This window comes from Tympanuchus pallidicinctus, unplaced genomic scaffold (assembly GCF_026119805.1).
Source record: "Tympanuchus pallidicinctus isolate F22 unplaced genomic scaffold, pur_lepc_1.0 scaffold1, whole genome shotgun sequence".
Lineage (NCBI taxonomy): Eukaryota > Metazoa > Chordata > Aves > Galliformes > Phasianidae > Tympanuchus > Tympanuchus pallidicinctus.
The window spans coordinates 22,871,744-22,894,582 of record NW_026294618.1 but is presented as its reverse complement, the minus strand read 5'-3'; the positions used below and the strand labels follow the sequence as shown (position 1 = coordinate 22,894,582).

The following is a 22,839-nucleotide window of genomic DNA, read 5'->3' as shown; positions in this document are numbered from 1 at the left end:
ACGCTAGATATATACTGTTCAGTGTTGCAGCATTTTGGGTCCCGTGCCAGTTTGATTTGACATCTTGCCTCTGGGAATGCATGTCAGCTCCAGCTAAGAGCATTTCTGGAGACTTTCTGGCTCATTCATATTTGTATAGCCTTTAAAGATGAAGCAATTACTTCCAGAAACACCTAAGTGAAAGCTATTTCTGCTTTAGTACCTTTAGAAAAGGAGGAAATATTTTCTAACATAGATTTCTCAACTTTCTAAATGAGTCTTCCCAGCAGAAATATTTCATTTAATCTTTTAAATTTCTCCTTTTCTGTTTTCCTGCCTATAGTCACGCTTTGGTAGTTTTCATAATTTCAGTTTTACTAATGAAATAAATTCATTCCATATTGTATCCCTTGGTTCTACCTATCAACACCTTATGGCAAGCAAGCACAACTTCCACTTTAAGTTTAATTTAAGTTTAGCTTCCTCATAGAAAAAGAATCCCTAAGTATCCTTTCTGCTGCAAAGTCAAGTGTCTGAGGGTGAAAGATTCATGATATAAATGAATAATAAATTCAGCTTAATTTTAGCTGCTATTTTACCTGCTGCTGTAAGTACTGCTTCTTGAAGTATGAACAAAAACTAACAGACACATTTGTTAAAAGTAACACAAAATATTCAGAAATCTGAAAAAAAGTCAGAGGAAATGTGAAACTTGTAAAACTCATAGCCATCCACTGGAATGAATAGAAATTGGATGGTATGTTATTTCAAAAATTCAGAAATCAATCATTTTTCAATAGAGTTTACATTCTATGTGTTGTCATAATTAGACTGAAGTCTGTGTCTTTTACTGTATCTGGTTCGTGACTGAGATGTGACTTCTTTATTTCCTATATATTTTTGAACATACACTAATTACAAAGGTTTGTTCATCTGCCTAAATGCAGGTGTCTAGGGCCACTTGAGATGCCCCTGGATGCCTGAAACATTCTCATGGCAGATGTGACATAGGACCAACAAGAAATCTGTGTTCTTTCAGAAATGTAATCAGGCAGCAACTTCTTTCCACTGCTGCTAGCATCAAATACCCCTGAGGGTACTAACATATTCACAAGCAGGTGGAGTTGAGTTACCCTCCAGGCTCCATTGCCTATGTTGACTATATCACCATCTCTAAGTTGACAGTTTAGAAATCTAGCACGTCATGTCTACCATCAGAAACATAACTTCAGGTACTCGAATCTCAAGCTGAATCTGAACATGTGTGCATAGTGAAGTGTGAGCAAAGCAAAGGAAAAGGAAAATATTAGGAAACATATAATGAATAAAGTGTTGAATGGGTATCAACAATCTAATAATGCACTGTCATAATATAAATACAATTTACAATAATTTTTCATCCTTGTATGTCTTAAATATCTTTTAAAAGAATAAATTTAAAAAAAAAAAAAAACGACACTCAAAAACCAAACAGTAGTTATGAGAAAAAAAACGCTGCCTGCAGAAATCAGATTTTACCTTGGAATTCCTAAAATCATCAAAACAGATTTATTTTTTAAATAAATATATTCATCTACTGTTTGGAGAAGCTGACTATCAGCTATCACAGTTGTAGTATAAAATTTCAGATTAAATGAAGAGGAGAATTAAGACACTACAGATGGAAGGATATGGATCCTGTAAATCTTAAAATTAGCAGGTACAAATTTTAAAAAAAAACAACATTTAAAGGGGAGGTAAAATTATCTTAGTAAACAACACAGCAATTATAACATATATCAGTTTCTCACAACACAGCAAGAATCATAGATAGCACAGTTTGGTTGAAGAAAATTAAGCCAGGAATATTGTGCTAAAAAAGTTGTTAAAACAATTTAGGCTGCATTTTATGTTCCCTCATTGCTTAGAGTATGAGCTGGTTGAGAGACCAACAACAGGCTGGAAAGGAAAATGACACTATCTAACTTTTATTATGTGAGAGCTGTGCCTTGGAGTTTTAAGCATGGAAGTGAACCCCTTTGTGCTGGGCACTGTACATGGAAAAATTCAGTACAAGAATAAATCTTGTTGCTATTATCTTCTTTCTGAAAGTAATTTTTAAAGAAAGAACACAAATAGGAATCTATTCATGAGTCTGAGAGGTATCCATATTTTGACTAGAAATCCAAATCAGTGGGAATTAATGAATGCTAGTCATTTATTTATAGAAATTATGACACTTGTTAGAGTGGTTTGCTGATATAATTTCTCTAGTAGAGTCTATATACAGGTTGCTTTTTTCTGGCAGCTTATTCCTGAAATCCGATGGTTCTTTCAAAAGTCATTTTTCCTAAAGTAGGCTTTTGCAAATTCTATGCTCATTGTTAATGAAATCCTGACCCTCCTGAATGATCAGGTACTTCCCAGTACCTCCTGGGAAGCCTAGACCTTGGATGTTGAAGGGAAAATGATGTCACAGTGAGCAATAAATTAAACATGCAATCTGCTTTAGTTACGTTAACAACATTAGAAAGGAGATATAAGAAGCTGGGATTAAATATAGGCATGGTCATGCATGTTTTCATTGAAGAGCTATACAGTGTGTGACTGGAGTCCTACATTAAATCTGAGAAGTCACTGCTAGGAATAAGAAAAAGAAGTAAATGATTTTTGTGTGAGGAATGGGAAAAAAGAGAAAATAAAAATGCACAGAGACTAACAACCTAGATTTGTGTAGAACTCAAACTCCCTGCAGAAAGAGAAAATTCAGTATCAGATATTAGTGTTTAGATAGAATTGTGGAAGAAAGCAAAGGAAATAAAACACCAAGGAAATAAAACAGTAAGAAAAAAAAATACATCCTTACTAATAAAGTAATGTAAATACCAGTTCCCAAGGGAAGATGACAGAAACTTTTAAAAGTAACTTAACAGATTTAGAGAGAAATACTACATTTTCTGGAAGATGATCAAAATAATCTAATAGCACTTTTTTTTCCTCTCTTGTTCATGTGATTATTTTAGCTGACATTTACTCTAAATTAACAACATGTTAAATGTGAACAGATGTTGGACCTCATTACCCACAGAGAAAAGGAATCTATTAGGCTTATTTTTAACAAAGCTTTAGATCACTGATGTCCAATCCTTCAGTATTTTTTTGAAAAGCTTTCAATACAGCCCTTTACAAAATTTCCATTTTTACTGAGAACAAGAAGGGATTTCAAGGAGTCATAAAGGAGAAGGTCTGAATGTTACACAAAATTACACAGTAATGAAGTTCTATGTGACAAAACTATTCTGTAAGAAATAGGCTATTTAGTTTTTCCAAACAAAACCTTCACCATCTTCAATGAAAAGTAACCTTGAATACAAAGAAATAATTTAACCAAATTGCATTCAGTCTTCTTCGGGAGAAAAAATATTTCAGGTTACTCAGGGGAAACCAATTCCAACTTGTCGTGAAAACATAATTTATGCATTCTTTTTAGACAAAAGGATGAGCACATCTAAAAAGAAGGTCTTAAGAGTAAAGGAAAATAATACAAGTCTCTCAAGCTATGAATTCATGCAGTTGATTAGAGTAGAGGTCACTGTTTTGCATTAAGCAAAGAGTTATACTCTTTACGCAAGACAGATGCTCTAGGAACTGGCATTCTGCATCATCTTTCTAACTTCCCACATCCAACGACGTATATCCAGAACAGACTCTTCTGGCATACAGACAGTCTCTACCTCACAGTCAAAAATACAGGAACAACAAAATGCTATTTTCAACCACTACTTACATTCTTTTTCAACCGGCTTTAACTCACACTTGCAGTTCACCAGTTACACAGTTTGTAGACTCAATTTTTGATTCACTGAAGTCAGTGGCAAAGCCTACTATTTTCTAAAATAAAGTCAAGATTTATCTCTGTTGCTGCTGTTTTGTTTTTTTGTTGTTTTGTTTTTTTGTTTGTTTTCTGGTTACTGTTTGTTTTCTTCTTTACAGTGTCTCCTCTCTGTCATTATAGAATGCTTGTGCATTGAAAATCAGAACATTCATTAATTCTTTGACTAAAAGGAAGCACAGATAGAAGTCTTTAAAAACAATATACACAGGAAACTCACATCACGGAGTCTTGAGGGAGTTGGCTGACATAGTCACCAAGACACTCTTGATGATATTTGAAAAGTCATGGCAGTCAGACAAAGCCCTGATGACTGGAAAAATGGCAGTATAACATTCATTTTCAAGAAGGATAGAAAAGGTGACCTAGGAAACTGCTGACCTGTTAGCCTCACTTCAGTGTCAAGCAATATCATGTAGCAGATCCTCCTGGAAGTTATGCTAAGGCATATGAAAGAGAGGGAGGAGATACGAGATAACCAGCAGAGTTTCACCAAGAGTGGGTCCTGCCTGACCAAACTTGTCACTTGTTATGATGGTGTAACTGCATTAACAAACAAGGGAAGAGACACTGGTGTCATCCATCTGGATTTCAATAAGGCCTTTGACATGGTCTCTCATAAAGTCCTTCTCTTCAGATTGGGAAGATATGGATTTAATGGGTGAGATGAGGAACTGGTTGCAAGATTGTACCCAGAGAGTGATGGTCAATGGCACAACGTCTGGATGGAGATTGGTGACAAGTGGTGTTTTCCAGGAGTCAATGCACTGATACTCTTTAATATCTTCATCAGTGACATCAACACTGGGAGTGGGAGTGCACCCCCAGCAAGTTTGCAGATGACACCAAGCTGTGTGGTGCAGCTGTCACACTTGAGGGACAGCATGTCACACACAGAGACCTAGACAGGCTTGAGCAATAGGCCCAGGAGAACCTCATGAGGTTCAACAGCTTGGGTTGTGGCAACTCTTGCTGTCAGTGCAAAATGAGGGATGTAAGGACGGAACACAGCCCTCCCAAAACTGCCTTGAGGATACTGGTGGATGGTAAGATAGACATGAGCCAGCAGTGTGCTCTTGCAGCCCAGTAAGCCAACCATACCCTGAGCTGCATCCAAAGAAGAGTGGCCAGAAAGCCAGGAGTTGATATTTCCACTCTACTCTGCAGTGGTAAGACCTCACCTGGAGTGCTGTTTCCAGATGTGGAGTCCTCAGTACAAGAGAGACATGGACCTGTTGGAGCACATCCAGAGTAGGGCCACACAAGTTATCCAAAGGATGGAACACCTCTCTTACGAGAGCAGGTTGAGAGAGCTGGGGCTGTTTAGCCTGGAGAAGAGAAGGCGCTGCAGAAAACTGAGTGTGGACTTGAAATATCTAAAAGGGGGCTATAGGAAGGAAGGATAAGAAGACATCTTATCAGGGTCTGTGGTGGTAGGACAAGGGAAAATGGCTTCAAATTCAAAGAGGGTAGATTTAGACTGGACATAAGAAGTAAGTATTTTACAATAAAAGTGATAAGGCCTGGGAACAGGTTGTCCAGAGAGGTGGTGGAAGCATAGACATTGGACACATTCAAGGTCAGGCTGGATGAAGCTCTGAGCAACCTGATGTAGCTGTAGATGCCTATGGTCATTGCAGAAGAGTTGGACTAGATGACCTTTAAAGGTCCCTTCTAGCTCAAACATTTCTATGATTCTATGAAACATTGTACATATTCTGTTTGTAAGGTTGTAGACTTTACTCATATTTTGTTTTGTTGCTTTTTCCTTTTTTTCTTCCCTTTTTTCCCCAAATATTTTCATTTCTAATAGCTTCTGCATTCACAAAGATCTTCAGGTTAAATGGGGCAACTAGAAAACCTTTTATAACCTCCAGTGCAATATAAATCCTGTAATTTCTGAAGTTATATATGTAGATAAATATCTCTGGCCCTTTCTATCCCTGAAAAAATTATTTGTGATCAAACATGACTTCATATAGTCCAAATTCATCACATCCAATTTATGGGAAATGAGGTATTTAGATTAGGAAAAAAGACTCTGCAATCAAGACAGAGGTAAAACTTTTGAAGATATATCCTACCCAAATGCTGAACACAGACAATGTTAATAAAATAGACTAATTTTTCTCCTTAATACTAAGTCTTCAATCTAGGCTTTGCTATTTTAGTGTCATCATTTTGATCAAAAAGTAACCTATGAAATTTCTTTAACAAAAAAGACTGCCTTCCCATAGACTAGACCTACAGAACAGAAGAATACAAAGGTTACTCAGTCCCTCTAATCTATTTTAATACAAAAGCTTTTATTTCATAAGATTCTCACAGTACCTCCTTCTACAGATAAAAAGACAGTGGGCCACAAATACATGCAGTCTGAAACTTTTCATCTAACTCTCCTCCTTGGCCTTGGTCATATAACTGCCATGATACTAACAGACACAATAAAAAGATTCACTGACTAGTGTTCTCTGCCAGAAAAAGTTTTTCAGAAAAGGATTACTGGAACTCAAAACTATGATTTTACACAGACTTAGAACAAGAGCTAAGTGAAATTATCGGCATGTCAGTGGTTAAATTATTCTAAAAATACTACATTAACTAATAGTATGGGAGAAAAACTCATGGATTTAACTGCATAAATCTCCAAATAAAGTTTATCTTTTCCTGATGATCTTGTAATGTATTTTTCTTTGCTGTAAAATATTTTTTAGTATTATTTATTTTTAAAACTATAATGTATTATGTCAATTGTCTGAAATGAAAAGAAAGAAATGAAATGAAAGAAGAAGAAAGGAAATGAACTTATTTCCTATGAAAGAAAGAGGGAACTCATCCCAAGGTTTCTTTAGCTGAAAAGAAAATGTGGCTATTGATGGCCTAAAAAGATCTTCTTTGTTGTCATTGATAATCTGAGATGGAGTGAGGACAAGTGGTAAAGAAAATTGAGAGAAAAAATATATCTGCAAGGTCAAAAACAAAGGTGTCACTAACAGTAGTCGCTGGCATCTCGTTTAAGCCTCTGGACTTTGCACTGTGAGTCATTTAAATGTATATTAAAGTGCTGTTGCACTCCCTGAATGTCTCCTCAACACTAAAACACAAGTTTTTGCTTCACGTGTCAATTTTAGAGTGACTGTGCTAAAAAACAATGAATTCAACTCATGCTTTTTCAGGGTGTTGATATTTCAATTTCATTTATTCTCCTGCAATATTGAATTTAAATCTTCCAGTGGATAAAAATAGAAGGGACATCTCTCAGTATCCTCTTAATAAAGTTCTTTTCCATTCTAAGTATCTTCTAAATATCTGAAAACCTATACTGGTCATGAATCAGTACCTAAGGCTTTAAATAAAACTATACTTGTTCCATACAAGCTTTAAGGTGACAGTAAGTATATCTGATTGCAGGCAAAGACTTGGGCTTTTTGAAACCCTTCTGAATTTTTCATTCTCAACGGAGAAGCAGATACAATTCTTTGAATGGAAATACACATCAGATATTGTAGCCTATCACGAATGTTGAACTGATAAAGATGAATAAGGATGAGAGAGAATCTGTCTGAACAGGTTGGAAACATTAGTGATGGATTTTTACTTGGTTATACCTGACTTTGAAGAAAGATATATTTGACTGAGGCAGAGCTGCTTAAGCCAACATTCTTCCTCCAAAGTTAATAGATTTTGCCATTCTTACACCATATCCAAATCTGCTTCACTGTTTTCTTTTTCTATAAACACCCCATTTCTCTTCTTTTTCTCAGTGAGATTTAGAAAGCCAAAGTTGTAAAAGAATAAGAATAAGAATAAGAATAAGAATAAGAATAAGAATAAGAATAAGAATAAGGAGTAAGAAGTGCACCAGTTTTATAAAGAATATGCTATAGACTGGACTTTGGCAACTCAACTCTAACTCAAAAGTATAGATCTGGGAGGCAAATCTGCTACCAAATTCATTTTGATGTGAATTAAGTCTGTTTTTATTAAGATCTCTTAAGGTGAGTGTTCAGTTCCATATATATTTAGTCACTGATCCTAGCAATTTCAATCATTCTATTTAAAATGTGAGTGCAAAAAGAAATGTGAAAATTGCCAAAATCTGAACAGTTTGTCTTCATTAGCTCTTTGTAGTTCTTTTGTGCCTTTTCAGGTAGTTTTCATTCTGGTGTGATTTTGAGTTGAAATTTAATGCGTATATACACATAAATCCATATACCTGTGTGTGTACATAGACACAAACAAGCATGTGACATTTTGAGGATATTATCTTACCACAAACATTATGGACCATTGGTCAGTGAGTTTGTTGCACAAGCTGGCGTTACTTTATGACGTTTTTATAGTGGGATTCATCTAGTCTACCTTAGACATTTTAATGTTAGCTCTGCAAGTCTGACATTATCCCCAGGGGTTCCTTTACAAGTAACAAACAGAAGTTAAAAAAAAAAAAAACAGCAATTAACTGCACTTAAGGACAGACAGAAAGAGCAGCACAACAGCCACGGATAATAAAGGAAACCACGACTGCCTAGCAGAGATGTAACTTCTAAATTCTACTCATCAAAACTTAAACGTTACGAATTCCAGTCTCTGTTACTCATTTTTTCTACTTACCTCACTGACTGCAGACAAGACACAGAAACTTGAGACATCATACTTTGTCTGTCAGCATGTCAGTCTTGACTTCAGTCCATTGGAAACTTATTTCACTGTCCACAGAGACCATCTTTACACTCAAACCATCTGCAACCTGCAACACCCTCTGCCTGGCTGCTCCATATTTTTCTTTTTTGTTTCCTCACAGTTCTTTTCCCATGCTCTCCTTGAGCCTGAGGTCATACACTACATACTGGAGATAGATTTTTTTTAGACTTAGTGCTGATTTTATGAAGTAGAAACCTCAAAATGATAGAAAATAGCAGTTTCAACTTGCATAGTGACAGAATTCAGTCAGTGTATTCAGTTAGACATTTATATGAGCCTATCTGTTTGTGTTAAAAATGGTTTCACTAAAATTTATATCTATTTTATAACACTCTGTAGCCTTATACATAGTTGCAAGCATGAAGAGCTTATGGCCCTTTCAAAAGTGTTTTTGAGAGATTGCATATATCAGTTCATTGTGGTCATCCATTACTATAACTGCCTTTTACAAACATTAACTCATTTTTAGGAGTTATAAATTTAAAAATTAGATCACAATGAATATCAGCCTGCATAAAACTGTATATTTTTATCGTACTGCATCAAGTCTCTGCCCCTTTTTCTCTCAAAAAAATTCTGTGATGCAAAATGAAAATAATCATCACAATTTTTAATTCCAGTTCAGCATTCATGAGATTCTCATGAGCTTTTTTTTTCCATGGAAAAGATTTTGCATTATCTTCTGCTCAAAACCAACAACAAAACAATGTGCACACAAAACAAACAAACAAGAGCAGAACAAGCTGTTGTAGATCGCAGAGAGCTTGTGTCTGGGCTATGCATTTTACATTCAAATTAGTTCAAAGTGTTGATATGAATGATATGAAAAAGTGACAGCTTCATTCTGAAAGTGTTTGAATCTTTACAAAGCAGTGTTTTAGACCTCATAGTGCTGAGCCATATTTAATCACTGGATTCATCATTGCTAGTAAAATGGTGCCCAGAGAGGTGGTAGATGGGGCTCTGAGTGATCTGATCGAGCTGCAGATGTCCTTGTTTATTACAGGGGAGTTAGAATCATAGAATAATAGAATCACCAATGTTGGAAAAGACCACTAAGAACATCCAGTCTAACCATCTACCTACCACCTACCGCCAGTATTTCTTGCAAAACCATGTCCCACAGTATAACATCTAAAGGTTTCTTGAACAACTCCAGGGTCAGTGACTCCACCACCACCCTGGGCAGCCCATTCCAGTATCTGACCACACTCTTGGAGAAAAAGTATTTTCTAATGCTCATCCTGAACCTCCCCTGGTGCAACTTGAGGCCATTCCAGCTACTCCTTGTATTGGTTACATGGGAGAAGAGGCTGACCCCCACGCCACTGCAACCTCTGTTCATATATTTGTAAAGAGCAATAAAGTCTCCCTGAGTCTCCTCTTATCCAGACTAAACAATCCCAGCTCTCTCAGATGCTCCTCATAAGGCTTGTGCTCCAGACCTCTCTTCAGTTGGACCAGATGACCTTCAAATGTCCTTTCCAACTTAAATGATTCTCTGATTCCCTGATAAGTTTAAGTACACCTGGTCTTGGGCTCAAACAATCTTCAACTTGTCAAAATTGGATCCAATTTTACAATTAAACAACTCTGCAAATATTTCACGTGGCATAGTCCCAGCTGTCAGAACACTTATACATTAGATGGTGAAAAAAAAGGGACATTCATTACAGTTTTGGATCCATTAGATCAGTTCAGCAATCTTCAACAAAAATTAGAAAGTAAATGTATTTCCCACATATTAAACTCCTAATCAGTCTGATGTTTCTTTGCCTTCTTTTTCTTCTTTTTCATTCACTTTTTTCTCATGTCCTTTGGCATATAAAAACACTTTCTTCCTACTCAGTGTTTTGCACAGACTGGTCCATACAATCCTCTGAGGCTACTGCAGGTCTAAGATGCCCTATTTTTTGCTTATAAATGGCTCCTTGACTGTTTCTTTTTCTGCGACCATCCTAATGGTTATCATTTAAATCAGCAGCTACTTCAGCACATTAATAGTCCTTGTCCCTTGCTCCTCAGCTATCATGTTGTTCCCCTGTGCAATTCTGGTCTAATCACTTTTCCCTGTGATGAGATTCACTAGGTTAGACAACATATTTTTATTTGAGGGAATAGTTATTACCACCCTACACTTTTGCCAAACATAGGAATCCCAATATCTGCACTTACAGCCCCATAGAGGCTCATCCCTGAAGTTCCAATTTTCCTGTTTATCAATTTCTCTTCCAGATATACCTTAAATACAATACATATATATATACCAAACATACAGGATTTCCTTCATAAACCTATTTTCCTAATGCAGACTGTTTTCCAAAGTCCCTGCCAGTTTCTCTCTTTCATATCTTTGCAATGCTCTCTTCAGGAGCTTTTCCTCTGTTAGTCTTTGAGTCAGGATTTTTGCAACTCTATAGGCTCAAGGCTGATCCTGCTTAAGTCTGCTGCTTCTGTCTAGCACTAGCAGACACACTCTTGTAATTCCTAGTCAGCAGTTTCCACAACCATTATAATTTCCATACCCTTTGCAAGGGTATCTATATCACAGATACAATAGGCAATTTATTTCACTACACTTTCTTCTTGAAGTATCATGTCGGAGATACTCTCAGCAATCTTTCTCCAACAAGACTGAATCATTATTTGTTTTATATTCTACATCACCTACAAAATATTTGTTTGAGACTTATCTTCAGCCATTTGTCTGTTTAACTATTCCTTCAGTGATTTATTAAGTGCAACCTTGCATATTCCCTCCATGTTAGAGTAAAAAACACTCTGATTTAGCATTCTGTAACTCAAGTGCGTGCACTGTTAGACACTTGTCACCTGTTGGCACTGTTCAGCATTTGAGGGGAAATCAACTGATGTATTATTCATATTCTTCTGCAACAGTTTCAGACTGGGTGTGTTCTTCTTATGCACCCCAGATAAAACCAGCAGCACACCTGCAGCAGCTGATTTCTGTTTGGGGTGTGGAGAGCTCAGACTGCTGTGTAAATACAACTGTGCTGGCTAGTTAGGAGGCCACCGGCAACGTTTACATTTCACCTTGGATTCTGCTTGGTGACTTGTTCATTTCAGTTCAGGCCACAACTTCTATCTTTGAAGTCTTAGAACATATGTTAGAGTGGATTAAAAGGCTGTGGGACTACAGCTCATTCCAAGGACTTCTAAAATTCTCAGATATACAAAAATGAAACAAACAGAATCTTTCACTGGGAGGTAACAGCACTACATCTCTGACAACAAAACCGTAAGATTCTAAACTGAGCTTTCATGATTAGCATGGAAAAAAGGGTAAAAGAATACTCACCCAAGGAGTTTCACTGAGTGAGTTTTCCATTTGGATCCCTCTTTGTAGGAGTGTCTATAGATTCCTTCTTTGTAAAGGAAAAAATCCTCATAGACTTTCATAATAGCTAAAAAAAAAAAAAAAAAAAGAAAATGGTAGGATAAATCAGCACAGTTAGCAAATATTGCTTGTACTCTAGATTGCTCCTTTAATTTTAGCTGTCAGGTTTTGTGTCATACTGCATGAGTGTTCTTTGCAATTACAATAAATTCACTAATTACTCAGAAGTTGCCTCCTTTGAGTAAACCAAGGGAAATATTCCAACACACCTCTCAAAAGTCTCCTGCCAAATTAGTTGGCTTTCCTTGTCCTGGAAACTCCCTATGACAGATCTATTTCAATTAAAAAAAAATTTAAAAAAATGAAGAAGATGAAATATCTTCTCCTATGGGCTTATGCAGGTTTTCTAAGTTCTGTACAAATCCAGTCCAATAAGACAAATCTCTTCAAGGTTCATGCATAAAATCCTCAGTTCTGAGAAGCATCTGCATAGTCCAGAGAAGTATTTAACTGCCAATGTATATGCATGTATGTAACATCCTATGAAATATGGCAGACTGACAAACATTTGCAATTTGTTTTAATTTTTTTTTTTAATTTAAACAGAGTTCATTGGGTAGACTGGAATCTCCTTATGGAAAAATAGATTTTCTATGTCTTTGTTCATTATGACTTTCAAATGAAAGTATTGTAAAACTGTGGATCAAAATACAGTTTGTTAATAACTATGTAAGGCCAACAAGCTGACGAACTGTAAATTTGGTGCAAGAGAATGAATATTACTATCTGCACTTTACATCTTTTCATAGGATTATCACTTGTTTCAATTTTAAGGAAAATATTTTGAGGTTTTTTTCCAATTCGTTCTGCTAAGTTAGTTCCATTTGTTTTGTTACTTGCTGGGCTACAAGATCTAGAGAAAATATTTTCCATCTTACATTACATAAATAGAAGTGTGAATACAGGCTTACTTTCAGTCTGCATTTAGCTTATGATTTTAGCACACTTATATTTGCCTAGAACAGCTCCCCTGTGAAGAAAGGTTGAGCGTACTGGGTCTGTTCAGCCTTGAGAAAAGAAAACAGAGAGCATCTGATTAATGTTTATAAGTATCTTAAGTGTGGGAGTCAAATGGACTTGGCCAACTTCTTTTCAGCAGTCTGTGGGGACAGGACCAGGGGAATGGCCATTCCTATAGGAAACCCATAGGGAACCTGCTTTGCAGGGGCTTAGACTCCGTGATCTCTTGAAGTCCCTTCCAGCCCCTACAATTCTGTGATTATGTAAAATTGCCACACTGCCTGGAACGTGAGAATTAATGAAACTCAGTTTCTTAAAGTCTTGTGCCTCAGGAATCTTATAACATACATGTCTCAATGACAATTTTAATGTGGTTGGAGTATTAACACATATGTACCTTGTATAGATCTGCAGTATCCATTGAGTAAGGCAAGCTCATGATGCATTTTTTTATTCATCTGGCATGTTTTCAGATTAATTTCCCCTACATGAATATTGTCAAAAACTTGAAGGAAATTGTCTTTATGACCTCTTGGTCTCTATCAAATTGGCTTGAAACAGAAAGCATTCTCAAATTTTAGGAGACAGAAAGATGGGAGGAAAAAAAAACAGCTCAAAACATGGTCATTTATATAGGTTTCATTTACTCAGGAAACCCAGCTGAAAATATGCATTGTTAATAATGTCTGTCATGTCCCAAATTTATGCAGATAGAAACACACAGAGAATAAGCAACCATGATGGTAAGTGGCAAGAAATGGGAAGAGTTTTATCAGTTAAATAAGAAAAATAAATTTAATGAATAATGCCAGAGCTTCTGCCAGAGCTGTCTGCAGAATGAGAGCTCACAGTTATTGATAGCAACAGTCCAAGTGGAAAATAGCACAAACTTTACCCTCGTCTTCTAGCTGCAAGGTCAGGACTCAACAAAATTTCCCTGCAAAGGTTTACCCCTTCCTATCGCAGGTTCTCCAGTGTATAAATCTGGGAATTCCTGTGATTATCCCTCTATCAGTAATATCAAGGTCCGTTTGTTCAATTTCAGTGAACAATTTATTCTGTATCAGCACCTCTAAATCAAAAGTATGTTCTTGGCTCTTTGAAGCACTATCATATCTATCATACTGAAATGAAATACATTTGAAATATATTTGCAAAGTAACTTCAACCTATATGAGAAAATTTCAGCTAGTTGTGTATTACATGTACATACGTGGAATATGTATATATTCTGTATATGTAGATCTGTATATAATTGTACGTATATTTGCATATATGCATATATATTTATTCATACCTATTTAAAAAGCCTGCATATTAATCAGGAGCTGTGTTCATTAAGTGTAGAGTAGATAGAAAGGTGATAATTCAAAGTCAAGCACTGAGATATTTTTATTTTTGCAGAGACCTTGTCCTGATATGGACTGTGACTTGGAAGGGATCTCACTTTTCCAGCCAGATATGTGCCATCCCATATCAAAGCAACCATGCATTTTCCAAAATGAAAGAATTAATGATTAATGAATTGGAAGAGGCAGTAATTTTTGTGCCTCACTGTAGCTTATGCATAAACTACCTCAGTCATGCTGAGCTGTCAGATCCTTGCATAAACACAGCAGATTCATTCTACTATGGATTCATCCTACTGTGGATTCCACTGAATACAATTCTTAAATTAGAATCCATGTATCTTAGACATACGAAGATACAAAACCCAAAAATGTAGTAGCTATCAGAGAAAAAAAAGTGTAGCACAGTACATTAATGCAGGTTAGTGCTTTCTCCAAATCTGTGGTAGTATATGTAATGTTCCTTTATTTCCAAGATCATGATAAGTAAAATTACAAATTTCCTGTATTGCCAATGTGTTTTTAGCTTTGATTTTGGCTGAGAGCAGCCAACATTACAAAAGAGATTCTTATCCTATGTCAGCACTGTATAGGAGTATGTCATAAAATCCATTAAATAAAAATTATGCGCAGTATTTGATTGTCTACTGGAAAATTTTCAAAGCATTAGTAAAACTACACAACGTTTATTTCAAAGTTAATTTTGAAAGAAACTAGAATTCCATCATCTGCACTTCAAACTGCTAATTGTTCTGCTCACCACATAAAACAATGATGTTTGCCAGAGAGAAGCTGTCATTCAAACTTGAAAGCTGTATAGGAGAAAGTTTTTAACTATATTCCTACACCTACTTTTTCAGAATTGTTAAGAATACATGTATCCTTCATAATATTGAATGTGCACAAAGAAAACAAAATTATTAATCATTAAACAAGATGATTTTCATCATCTTGGAAGGTTTTTGAAAATTATCCAGCTATTAAATATTACTCATTACATTAGATAAGATTGGTCATAAGTACTTTGTAAGATCTTGAGGAATGACAAGTGAAGGAAAATGAAAATCATTTTCAGTAGCTGAAGATCACTTTCAGGATGTTCTGAAAAAAAAATGCATGATATCGTTTTAAAGTTAGAATCATATCCTGATTGCATTTGTATTATGGAAAGATAGAATAAGAACAGTGACAAACTATTAGATCGTAACAGATACTCATTTAAGGATCTCATATAACACGAAGGAAGAATGGACAGGAATCACACTCAGTTGTAGAAGCTCTCAGATAAATGCTCTTTTAAGATCTAGATTTTATTTTTCACATACAATATTACCTTGAGACTGAAAACACATTGACATTCCAAAAATGATATGAATCATTGTGTGATTAAAACTTAACAAACATCTGAATCTAGATAATTTTATGTGGAAGATTTAGTACAGATAGATTAAAATAGCAAACTATGTGTATATAGCAGGGGAAGGCAGTATTAGAGAGCAGTCTGAAATTCTGTTTTCGGGATTTGAACTGTTTCCTTATCTCAAAATAAGTAGAAACACTGTGTTCACTTCTAGACAAAATTCAATGTGGGAAAGAATGTTTCCCTTGAGCAAACAAAGTTGGGCAGAAGAAGACTAACAGTACTGATTTTGTCAAAGTTGAGCTTCAAATTGCAGCCGCTCATATAGAAATTTAAGAAGTAATTTCAACATCACAGTACACTGAAATGAATTATATCCAATCCTGTATTTTTCAGTAATGAAATGGAGGCCATGATAATTCATTATATAACTCAAGTCAATTGAAATAAGAAAGTCTCCTGGTTTTGCATTGGTTGTCCATCCAGATCAGATGGATATCCAGCACAACGCCCTTTCCCCATCCCCAGATGCTGTCAGCACCATCTGCAGCTGCAACCAGTCAGGCTAAACAACTCTTTTCCATTCCCCCACATCCTGCTGGAGTATCTTTATTTCCCTAGAAGATCTGAGCCCTTGCACACCAGAAGTTACATCAATGCTGGATACCCTGGGTGAATTACTGCACATACATCTTTTTTATTCACCATGGAAAGCAATTTATGATTTCTAATATTTAGCTACAAGATCGTTGTACATTAATTACTTCAATGACAGTATTAACATATTTCAAACTTACCATACCTTGCACAGGTCCTTTGGCCATGATTTCTTCCATTATATCAGTTTCCTGAGAGAAAGGAAGAGCAGCAGCAGAGAAGGCAAGGGAATAAAATACATTATGTTAAATAATATAAATTCAATACCATACCAACATAAAAACATACCAATTTATTACCATATGCATATATTGTATATATACATATGTATAACAGGTTATATATAACATATGTAACAGGTTACCCAGAGAAGTTGTGCATCCCTCCTCTCTGGAAGCTTTCAAGGCCAGGCTGGATGGGGCTCTGAGCAATGTGGTCTACAGGGAGGTGCTCCTGGCTATAGCAGGGAGGTTTTAACTAGGTGGTCTCAAAGATCCCTTCCAACCCAAACCATTCTATGTTGTATGTATATGGCATAAAATATACCACTTGTATTTCTGCTAAAGCATATTTGGTTTACCAAATGAGAAAAACTATCAAGAATATGATTAAGAAGAAATAATTTATGGCATTTATGACTGCATAATTTCATTTCTATCTTTAATTTCTAAAGAACCACAGCAGCATAACTTTGAAGAGATAAACTGAGAAACTACAAAGAATATAATATCTCAAGTGCAATAAAAAAAAAAAAACTCTCCTTAAAAGTGTTCAAGCAAAGTGCAAATATTTCCATCTACCAAATTATTTTCAAGCCCCAAAGGACAACATGAAAATGACAGGATGTGTGCACAGCATGAACTTACTTTTGAGGAGACCCTGTAGTGAGAGCCACAGCGATATAACCGATTGGAATCTTCCAAAGCATTGGGACAGGGCCCATTTGTATGATTTTTTCCATATTCACTGGACACATAACAGTGATTTTCACTTGGTGAATCCAGATGATGCTTCCAAAATGATGGATAGCAGGCATAGGATACGACCCTGATCAATTAAAAATAGATGTAATAAGATTTTTTTAACTTTTATTCCAAGTTCATAATTATTTTACCACTGTGAGTTTATGGAGGCATTCATTCTTCAAACATATGAACATTTGATAAACCACAAAGTCTACATTCATCAAAAATGGCTTGTGAAATGTGCATCTTTGCATCAAAAACTTTTAAGTGAAATTATTTTCTAGCTTTATCTATATTTTCTGAAGGAATGCTGCTGAAAAGCTACAGGTCTCTTTATTTCTTTCAGCTAAAATGTGTCTGACCTCATATTTTTCTCACATATAATGTGAAAATTTGCTCACTTTTCTTTGTAAACTTTATTGACAGAAGAATTCTCTGTAACTTTTTTTAAAGGTCTGGGTAAAAATAATTGGTTTGCTGACAAAAGAGTGAATTTGATGGTTCTTCCAAAGAGAGGCACAATGCTTAGCAATTAATACTAGCAGCTTAGTTCACACTAACCAAAGCATTTCCGGAAGAAATGCACTTCCTTAAAAGATAAACAAGTGGGAAGTAAGTACAAGTGAGAGCACAGAACTGAGTTAATGAGCGCTCCAGCTGCAGAGACATACTAGGAAAAGCATTTAGACATGGCCTGGTGACTGGGTTGATTATCTTGATTCATGGGAAAAATAAAAATCTCTATAGCGATGCTGGCAGGAGGCACTTTTCTGTAACAAAATACGTAACAGAGAAAGGGTGAAACTCAACAGGCTTTAGTGGTGGAATTTATAATTGTACTGTTTTGCAATAACTTTCAGGAATTTATGCTTACAAAGAAGATGAGAATACGGTTAAGGAATTGCTTTATCTGTAGGATTGGTTTTCCCATCACGTGAGAAATTTCATCTTGGCAGGTTCAAACTCAGGCTGAACTCAGAAAGTATACTTTGATATAAAGTTAGGAAGCAGAGAAGGACAGGACATTGCCTGCAAGAAAATGTGGACCAAAAGAATAAACAGAGGTAGACTTAAAGGCTGGTGAATATGTGTCACCTAATATTCAGAAAAGGTTGGTGACAATCCTAGGGGGAGGAGGCCACAGGGCTTCTTCTGTAGGACCCTCGTTGTTGACAGCAGGATCCTTTCTGCTAAATGTCACTAAAATGACAGACATGCTGTAATAGTGTTACATGTCTGGTCTATGCAGATCTTGAAGACCATCCTCACTATTTCTTAGAAACATTTCTCAAAAGCTTTTCCAAATGCAGAGGGTTTGCAGTCACAAATACAGTAAGTAAATTTTTTGCACCGCCATTAGAAATCTGCATCAATGGTTTTGCTTTCAAGGTTTCAGAGTATATTTACAGAAATTAAGACTCCTTTTGAATGATTTAAATGAAATTATATATTCTACAAAGATTGTGTTTTGAAAATACTAAGACCAATCATCGCTGGGCAGCTTTTATTGTAATAAAGATTTCAAAATAATTAAAATTAGTAGGTTGCAAGAATCGTGGAGGAAATATTCAATAGAAAATACATGAAATTAATTGATTGTTCATAAGTAATCAAAGACAAATCTTTGAATTGCAAAGAGAGCTTCTTCTGGATGATTCTTCTCTAGCCTAAGGCTTCATAGACTCGAGGGAATTTAGCACTGATTCTGTCAAAGGAGTGATTGCAGAGGGGCTGCAGTAAATCACCTGAGATTTAAACTCATGCTAATTTTGGATGTAAAAGTCTCCAAAGTGTTAAATCAAAGTAGCTTTGAAAAACAGGTTAAGAGCCATCCTTACATTCAAGTATAGAGAAGGATAATAAAAAAAAGAAGTCTTTTCAAAAAATGGTAAGGAGAGGTTTTAATTCTTTACCTTGGCAATACATCAAAACCCTAATTACAATGAACTGCTTCCTCATACAGTAAGTTTCTTTATTTTAAATTGCTTTTTCTGAATTGTTCAACCATTTTGACTGTTTGGCTAACTGAAAATCCTTTTTCCTTCAATAAATTGAAGCAAGCAAGCTTAAAATGCCCTTGCTATCAATTTAAAATATTCAAGTAAAGGTACTGAATCTTCCACTAATTATTTTATAATTTTCATACTCTAGGTCTTTCTAGTTTTCCATATTACAATGCTAGATGTTTCTAAAACAATACACACATTTCTGTGATGATATCATGAACACATATCAGAAGGCCTCTTCTAAAGACTGAATTCAGAGAGCTCAATAACACTATCTGGCAGAGCAAATTCTCAGCCACAGAGCAGTACTTTTTAAACAGAATCATCACTACTAGCTGTGCATTTTCAACAGCAATGAACAAGAGCCCACATTCTATGCTTGTAAAGATCTGCACCAGTGGAAGTGACACACTGTTATTGGCACTACTGCTGAAACACACCATCCACCTTCTTGCTGTGCTCACATCCACTGTTTAATCTTCATAAACATTCAGCAAACATCAGTGAACATCAGTGGGAGCAACTTTTTCTGCATGGAGGAATTTGATGACACATCATTGCTTCATACACACTTCCATTTTGGATAGCATTGTGTCAGACTGCCCCTTTCCTGCTATCTGTTGCACAGCAACAAAATGGAACAGAATACTGGTGAGCAGTTCAACCTTTACTGCAGTATTACCAGCATCTGCCTCTGACACTGTGGACAACACAATAAAATGGGAGGCATTAAATTCAGAGCAGCCCTCATATTTTAGTAGGTCACCGGATATACTCAACTTGCTGAATCTGAAAAAGGACAAACTATATTCACACAGATTGAAGGATAATTAGATTTGCTTGTGTTTACTTATCCATCAGGATTTTTACAAGATTAGTACATGTGTGCTTCAACTACTCTTGGTATTTTCCCATTAAGCTTTTGATGGTAGAACAATTGACTATGAGGAAAAAGTATTTTTTCTTAGCAAATTTCTTGCTCCCAAAGTAGACCAACATGCCCAGAAACTGCAAGAAGCAGTAACTCTGTCTACATGAAAAGTAAATGTCCATCTAAGTATAATTAGGCTGATATCATTTAGATCTTCAATTTACTCACAGTGTGAGTAAATCTTTTCAATCCTTTCCAAAATATCTGAAGACAGTCTGTATTCCCAGCTTTCAATTCAGTAATGATAGGCATTTAAGCCACATGTACATGGGCTGTTATTGCTTGTTACACAATTGATTACCCTTCATTTCTATGGCTGTGTAGAAATAACAGCTTGTTTTGTGTTCATGTACATATATTTATATAAATTGTAATTTCCAGCACCACATTCAAAAAAAGATATTTTCAAACCAAACTGATTCCTCACAATTTGTGACTTGCTTTTGAGATTTTTAAAATTAAGAATAATTGGAATTAGAATAAAGATATATTCTTTAATTAATGGAGAAAGACAGAGAGAAAAGGAGTGTTAAACAGCCATTTGGCTACTCATCTAGCAGTTTTCACTCATATGTGCTCAGTTTTTATGAAAGTTCTCCTTATCAAGCTTTATGGAAATCTTCCACTGACTTCACTGGGATAGTTTAGACTAGCACTCTTTTTTCCTGAAAATTTATCAAAAATTGGAGATAAGCACACTTCAGAAATCAGAAAACCAGGAACTCTAATACATCATTGAACACCTGCTGTGAAAATTTGCAACTCCACATAGAAAATCAATGTGCTTTCTACCTATTGCAGGCTACGGAGATAATGAAAAAAAAAAATTGATTGCCATATACAGGCTCATAAAATAAAAGTTACCTGAAAGTGTGAGGAAGCAAGCACCATTTCTCAGGACTTATTCAAAAGACACTTCAGACTTTTACCCCATACATTTCCAATTTTTCATAGTGAAAATAAAGTATTGTGAGCATTAGAAAGAAAAATGACTTAGTGATCCACATTAGTGAACCATTACTTCTGCTTAAGCTTTTAGATGAATGTGATATCCTTTGCTCTTGGGGCTAGAAAGACCTTTGCTCAAACTCTGTATAGCCATTCTTGTGTTCCTCCATTATCTGTTCTCACTCTTTGGATTTTATTTTAAGGTGGAATTCTGATGGATCTTTTGAACTTGAAGAACACAAATCAGGATTTAGAACTGTTTATAAAAATGGGAAGTAGAAATATTTTCAAGTTTGGTACTTTAATAGTGAATCAATAATGGGGGATAAATACAGGTGGCAGGCAAACATCTGTAAGAGTGCAGTGATGCTGTATGTGTAGGAGGTGGCTCAGGAGCAACACTAATGATATGTGATGGACTGAGAAGATGGCTGTGGACTGTAGATGTGTCAGATATCTGCAGAACTTGCCCTCCAAACTGGTTACTCAGACAGTCAGCTGAAAAGTCTCTGGTGAGTACATTGAGGTGTCAAGAAAAGGAGTAACAGTGAACATCCTTTGAAATCTGAAGTATAGATATAGCTGGGTAAATAAAGTGCTTCATACATTTTCAGCACAACTTCTTTTTTTTATTAGTTAGAAGGAACTAACTATTGTATGCCTAAACTGCCTCTGGGGAATGCTGTGTCAGTAACCACACTTCTTTAGGTTAAAAAATAAATAGCTTCTTGCTATATGAAGAAATTCATTATTATGGGGTCATGGTGGATATATCCATACTGAGCTAATAGACAGGGAAAACAGGAACCCAGAAAATCTATCCTATTTCTGCATTCCTTAGGCCATTTTCTTTAAAAACAACTATCTCCAACAGCTGTGGAGATAATACTGATCAAAATGAATCTTATTTACACTGGAAAATCTTATGCTCCTATCCTTAGCATGGTAGGTAAACAACTCTAGCAAGAGTTATATTTACTCTGTTAAGAGCATGAGCTACAGATTAGAAGGACCATATTCAATTTCTTAAAATGTAAAGCCATAACTAATTTCTTTACTTCATCTTTACTTAAATGAGATGCTGAGGCTTTTACCAAGGTGAAGTCCCTTGGTTCCTGTTGTATTCACTTAGCTGGAGGGTCTTCCACTCAAAAAATGTCAAAACTAGTTGAATGTTTAAGCCCTGGAATCCTCATCTGATCTGATAAAAAATAGATCACCTTTCTGGTACACTTGAGGACAAGCAGAATGATTGCTTTATATACTCAATGTCTGTTTGAATGACAGTGCTTTGATCTTCACCTGGATCCCCTGGCTACCATGACAACTATGACGTATGATGCAGCACATCTGACATTCTCCTGATCTGTTCATGGATTGTTTGCTTTTTCATAAGCTAAAATTAAAAGTTGACAGACAGCAGACCTGAGATCTCTCTGCCTATGAATACGAGGTATGTGAAAGAAAGATTAAGGGATGGGAGTGCATGAAAGTGAGGGGAAGCAGATTATTGTATGGAGCAGAAAGCACAAAAATAAGTTTTACATTGTGAGCAACAGCTGAAGTATAGAGTATATAAAATCAAGTTATTGCAAATCCTCCTAGAAGCTGTTTCCATGCACATAAAGGTCAAGGACTTGATTGGAAACAGCACAGATCCACCAGGGCAAATCATGTGTCCCCATGATGAG

General features: G+C 35.8%; 1 protein-coding gene across 5 annotated transcripts in view; it reads right to left on the bottom strand.

Moving 5' to 3' along the window:
- Nucleotides 1–22,839, bottom strand: part of TINAG (tubulointerstitial nephritis antigen) — a 48,125-nt gene that overhangs the window by 4,735 nt on the left and 20,551 nt on the right. For 2 of the 5 annotated variants that reach the window (XM_052676893.1, XM_052676902.1), the window contains 4 exons: nt 17,165–17,345; nt 16,444–16,489; nt 15,305–15,382; nt 11,874–11,979 (listed from right to left, as the gene is read on the bottom strand). In XM_052676893.1, coding sequence (XP_052532853.1) covers nt 11,874–11,979; nt 15,305–15,382; nt 16,444–16,489; nt 17,165–17,345 — 411 coding nt within the window. Of the gene's footprint in view, nt 1–11,873; nt 11,980–15,304; nt 15,383–16,438; nt 16,490–17,164; nt 17,346–22,839 lie in introns of those variants that run through there. The other 3 variants (XM_052676924.1, XM_052676913.1, XM_052676935.1) reach the window with 3 other exon arrangements.